This window comes from Mobula hypostoma, chromosome 2, assembly GCF_963921235.1.
Source record: "Mobula hypostoma chromosome 2, sMobHyp1.1, whole genome shotgun sequence".
In the NCBI taxonomy this organism is placed as follows: Eukaryota; Metazoa; Chordata; class Chondrichthyes; order Myliobatiformes; family Myliobatidae; genus Mobula; species Mobula hypostoma.
This window is the reverse complement of record NC_086098.1, coordinates 207,859,007-207,865,006: the sequence shown is the minus strand read 5'-3', so window position 1 is coordinate 207,865,006 and position 6,000 is coordinate 207,859,007. Positions and strand designations below refer to the sequence as shown.

General features: G+C 38.2%; 1 protein-coding gene across 3 annotated transcripts in view; it reads left to right on the top strand.

Moving 5' to 3' along the window:
- Positions 1 to 1,603: 1,603 nt before the first annotated feature.
- LOC134336680 (cadherin-like protein 26) overlaps positions 1,604 to 6,000 on the top strand; it is a 55,524-nt gene continuing 51,127 nt past the window's right edge. For all 3 annotated transcript variants that reach the window (XM_063031048.1, XM_063031040.1, XM_063031056.1), the window contains exons 1-2: positions 1,604 to 1,670; positions 5,254 to 5,376. In XM_063031048.1, coding sequence (XP_062887118.1) covers positions 1,629 to 1,670; positions 5,254 to 5,376 — 165 coding nt within the window. In that variant the 5' untranslated portion in view covers positions 1,604 to 1,628. The remainder of the gene's footprint in view (positions 1,671 to 5,253; positions 5,377 to 6,000) is intronic.

Genomic DNA, 6,000 nt, shown 5'->3' with positions numbered 1-6,000 from the left:
AGAAGTCAAAGAAACGCTGAATGGAGGATCCAACAGTTCACAGGCAGGGGAGATGGAATCTTAATGGCAGTATATTTATCACAAATGGTCAAGAATTTAAGAAATATGTTTCAGAACTTGAGGAAAATCCTCAGATTTTATGGTTGAAGCCCAGGGTAAATGTGCAGAACTCCAACAACAAATAGAAGTACCCGACAAGAACAACTATGAGTTGGAAAAGAGATTGGAAAATGGAGGAAATTATTACAAGGATACAAAAGGAAAAGGAATTTGTTGCAAAGTGAATTATCTACATTCAGATTATAAAATGAAAACATGGAAGCAAATGAAGAAGAATTCCGAGGACTCAGTAAACAACTGCAGGCTACGATCCAAGAGAAGGAAAACCTGAAAAAGCAGATAGACTTGGAAAAACAGCAATTTTAAAAGTATAACGTGCGATAATTACTATTCTTTAACAAGACGATTTTAGTCTTACAAGTGATGTAGATGAAATGAATGTAATTGAGGTAATGAAACTACATGAAAACGTGACAAAATTAGGGAAGAATAGCAGTTTGCAGCATTATCTAATTAGCGCATTAAGCATTCACGAGGAATTGCAACTACGGAGTGATGCTAATAGAGAACTGCAGGCTGAACTAGATTGCCTAAAGTAGAGAATTCCAGGACATATTTGGTTGGAACACCACAAGTCTAGCAGATGGCAGTATCTTCTTTCAACAGCTTCCTCTTCCATTCCATTGTTAACTTCACCAGGCTACACTTGTGTCATTTTAATGACTTAAAAAACAACAGAATTATTGCAGGACAACAGCCAAATATCTCAGAATCCCAATCTCAAAGTTAATCAGGAGAAATGAGACTAGCCTGCAGGCACTGCTAGATACTTTGAAAGAGTACTTCATTCACATGAACTTTGTCTTCAGCTGCGTGAAGTTAAGAAGGGGCAACATGGCTTTTGAAAATGATGAAAATATCTAGCTGTGAAATATTGTTGCATTTCTGTTGACACTCTGTTTTTCTGTAATGGGATATGATTTATTTTGGAAAATCTGAGTTGGAGCTTCAAAATTACGACAATAACTCCACCCACAATCTGAGCTGAGCAGTATCAGAAATTTCTTCTTTTTTCACATACATCAGTCTCTGATCAAATTTCGATTCACTGAATGCAGATTAGCCTTGGTACGATGTACACTTTTCAGACAACAAACAACAAATAGATACATGCCTGCAAAGAAAACAGAAAGCAAAGTGATATTCCTGTGATGGATTAAGTGAATTTGTTACTAGTGTTTATTATTGATTTCTAATTAAAGTAGCATAAACTTTAATTTGTTTGGATTTATTGTTCAAATATACTGTAAAATATCATTACTCTGTTAAAGTCAAACCCAACTTCATCGTAACTGAGAGAAATTCACTTAATTCTCTGGAACCTGTAGTTACTGGTGGAACATTAAAGAGAGGAAAACTGTGAAGTAAATAAGTTGACATTAAAAACAGGAATTTCAGGTTGCGTTATTTGATCTTATTAAGCCCTCTCACAGAGAGTTAAAGAAGCCATCCGCGACTGTGATTTGCAAAACAAATTCAACATCAGCGTTGTTGGATATACAGTCATCATGGAATTAGGAATGCATATGTTTCTGCTTTTCTTTGTAATTGTAAGTATATTTTGCTGATTTATTTTTTAATTTAACAAGTCACTTTGTTAGAAAAGACTCACTGAATTTAATGCAGAGCAAGAAAATGCATATTATTTCTGCTCAGTATATAAACATCAATTTCTATTGTCTCAGTGCTTTAGCAAAGACTGGTTTGCTTCATCATATTAAATTTTAACCTCTGCACAAGGTGATGGGAACTTATTTTTATAAGAAGGATTTGTATATCTCAAAGATTAAATGTTGTGCCAGTTTTTGTATTCATTAGTCGGTAGGCAGGAGGCAGAAGAAAACCTCTGAGTTGAAACATGATTTAATCAAGCAGCAGCTTTTCTTTCTCTGCATTCTTAATGGTGCCAGCTGAAAACGGTATGACATTTTTTTTCTCTGGCCATACAATTGCCAACTATTAATCAAAATTTAATGTGAAAGAAACTAAGTGAGTTTCTTTCAAATTGAATTTCATAGCTCAGATTTCTTTTGCTTTGTGGTATCTAAAATACAAATCTGTGAGTTCACAGTTTAAGCCTATACTAATTAAGATTAAGTAAAAACATACCTACCGTATATTGCTCAAGGTCCCACTATTGTGTTCTGTCAAACAAGGTTTCATCTTTTCATTCGCTTTTAATGGCTTAAATGTTGTATTATTTTTGTTAATGATATGTTTCCACTTATAGTGTAGCATCACCTGAGAGTAGAAGGGGATATTTGTAGTCTAATTTCTCTGCAGGCTCATCCTGACTCATTCAACATTTCCTTCAGGAACTGTAGTTTTTTGTATCTGAACAGCTTTGATGTGAAGTCAGAAACTTTAAAACAGATCTTACTTTGCACAATACTGTGCATTATGTTACATAATATTGATTGGCACCTGATTAGTTCCAGTGGTTTAGATGGGGCAGAGTTTGTTAAGTGTGTCCAGGACGGATCCTGTCACAGTATGTTGACAGGCCGACTAGGGGGAATGCCGTACTAGATCTAGTATTAGGTAACGAACCGGGTCAGGTCACAAATCTCTCAGTGGGTGAGCATCTGGGAGAGAGTGACCACTGCTCCCTGGCCTGGATAGAAAAGGATAGAGTCAGAAAGGACAGGATAATTTTTGATTGGAGAAGGGCAAATTATAAGGCTATAAGGCTAGAACTTGCAGGTGTGAATTGAGATGATGTTTTTGCCGGGAAATGTACTTTGGACATGTGATCGATGTTTAGGGAGCTCTTGCAGGTTGTTAGGAATAAATTTGTCCCAGTAAGGAAGATAAAGAATGGTAGGGTGAAGGAACAATGAGTGACAAGTGAGGTGGAGAATCTAGTCAGGTGGAAGAAGGCAGCATACATGAGGTTTAGGAAGCAAGGATCAGGTGGGTCTATCGAGGAATATAGGGTAGCAAGAAAGGAGCTTAAGAAGGGGGCATGAGAAGGCCTTAACGAGTAGGGTAAAGGAAAACCCCAAGGCATTCTTCAATTATGTGAAGAACAGAAGGTTGACAGGAGTGAAGATAGGACCAATTAGAGATAAAGGTGGAAAGATGTGGAAACCTGGAGAAGTGTGAGGTCGTAAACTTTGGAAGAACAAACTCTAAGGCAGAGTACAAAGCAAATAGCAGGATACTTGGTAGTATGGAGGAGCAGAGGGATCTGGGGGTACATGTCCACAGATCCCTGAAAGTTGCCTCACAGGTAGATAGGGTAGTTAAGAAAGCTTATGGGGTGTTAGCTTTCATAAGTCGAGGGACAGAGTTTAAGAGTCGTGTGGTAATGATGCAGCTCTATAAAACTCTGGTTAGGCCACACTTAGAGTACTGTGTCCAGTTCTGGTCGCCTCACTATAGGAAGGATGTGGAAGCATTGGAGAGGGTATAGAGGAGATTTACCAGGATGCTGCCTGGTTTGGAGAGTATGCATTATGATCAGAGATTAAGGGAGCTAGGGCTTTACTCTTTGGAGAGAAGGAGGTTGACAGGAGACATGATAGAGGTGTGCAAGATATTAAGAGGAATAGATAGAGTGGACAGCCAGTGCCCCTTCCCCAGGGCACCACTGCTCAATACAAGAGGACATGGCTTCAGTGTAGGGGTGGTATGTTCAAGGGGGATATTAGAGGAAGGTTTTTCACTCAGAGAATGGTTGGTGTGTGGAATGCACTGCCTGAGTCAGTGGTGGAGGTAGATACACCAGTGAAATTTAAGAGGCTTACTAGACAGGTATATGTAGGAATTTAAGGTGGGTGTTTGGATTATATGGGAGGTAGGGTTTAAGGGTCGGCACAACATTGTGAGCCAAAGGGCCTGTACTGTGCTGTACTGTTCTATGTTCTATGTTCTATAAAGTGATTTGTTTTTCAAAGAAGTGATTGCCAAATGGTTAGTGTGTCAGTTGTTTTCTCCCAGATTTTCTGTTTACATCCTTCTCCTCTGATGCAATGTGCTTGTAAACCATTGTGTCACAGGCTTCCAGTACTGAGGCAGTTTGGAATGAAATGGTTGATTCTACTCTGCATTATTTATGGACCTCAATCTTCAGCTGGGATATGGCAGATCGAGGTATCAAATATCCCCTAGATAGGCTCCTTTTCTTTGAATTTTATTCACTACTTATCACCCTCCTCTTTTCTGGTCTTCAGCCCAGACAACCCAGCCCTCACCCCACTTTTCACCCATCTCCTGAGCAAAGCTGATCTAATATGTGCGTTAAATTGCTCTGCAGTTTCTAGTGCTCAGGGAAGTTTTTATTTACTTCCTTTGTAGTTTCTAGTGTCCAGGAAAGTTTCTGTGGGTAACCCTAGATAATATTTAAGGTAAGGACATGTTCCGCACAGCTTTGTGGGCTGAAGGACCTGTATTGTGTTGTAGATTTTCTATATTTCTATATTTCTATTCAAAACTCTAGCCTGTTTCAGGTAGTAACCTTATTTTTATAATAAGAAGGTCTTTAGGTACAATTAGAACCTTATTTGCCCTGAATGGGAATGGACTGTGGTCCTTGGAGTACAAACACTAATCATTTCTTTGCATATGGAGCAGAAAAGGCTCCATAAATTTAAAAATTTGTTTTTTTTTGTGGAAGCTGGCGGCATCAGGAATGCATAAATGTATCTTGCTGGTTAACTGGCTAATAGCCAAGTGTCAATCCAATAATATGCATGGATGAATCGTATGGCACCCTGCAGACTGTTGGTTTAATTAAAAATACAGCTGATGCCTGAGCACCCTGACTTCCACATTGCATGCACAATACTTCACCGTGTGGAGCTGGAGCTGAACATCTCCTTCCCTTCACCTAACTCAGAAGGCTAGACCCAAATAAGATGAAGTCTGAACTTTCTACCGATTTTGCTTTCAAAAGCATGCGTAGTGCTATTATTTAATGATGTTATGTACGGATAAACTTGAATGGTTTCAGAATTCGGTGCTGTTTAAGATTTAAGAAAGCAGATTTCTTTGAAGTGGATCTCTTATTGATGGATTAGATACAACTTCAGATTTCCAGAACTGGAGCTTAAAGAAAGTACCTGTTAATAAAAATATTACATATTAATCTTGGATACTTTATATATTAAAAACTGAAATGCTTAAATTTAGGACATGTGCAGGGCTGAAGAACAGCATTCGATCATACTGCACCGGGAAAAGAGAAGGTGGATTTCTGCTGTTTTTAAACTTACAGAGGAAGATCCAGGACCTTACCCAAAAAAGGCTATACAAGTAAGCATTGTAATGGAAGAAAGAAAACTTTTTTTTAATGAGAACAAATTAGCATAAAATAAATCTATGTCTTTCATAAAGTAATAAGGTAGTGCAATTCTGTTTCTGCCTCACATAGAATGTTGATGACCGGCTTATTATCGCCCTGTGTTAAGCATTATCATTATTTTGGAGTCAGAAAAAAAGCTGTAACTCATTATTTTCTATTTAAATTAATTTGGTGTTGGTTACAGTTGTGAAAGTTTCTAGAAATTTCTCCTGTACAACAGGTGCACAGGAGGTGTCCACAACCTAAGTTTTGCCAAATTGCTGCTGTATACCTCCAGCTGTGGAAGCCCCAGAGGCTTCATCTTTCCATGGGTTCATTGCATACATCTCTCAAATGGAGCAAGAGAGTGGGATCAGATAGGGCAAATGACTGTATATCAAATTTATGCACTTTACAAACACAACCTACAAATGTAGTTGATCTAAAAAAAATGTTGGAATTGCAGTGTAGAAGTAATGCATGTCAAAATGACCTGGCCTCATTCTTGAAGCTAGTGCCTGCCTTTCTATAACACAATTATAGGCTCTAAATGCACATTAGATGTAGATTGGTGCACATTCACAGTCTGTGAACTC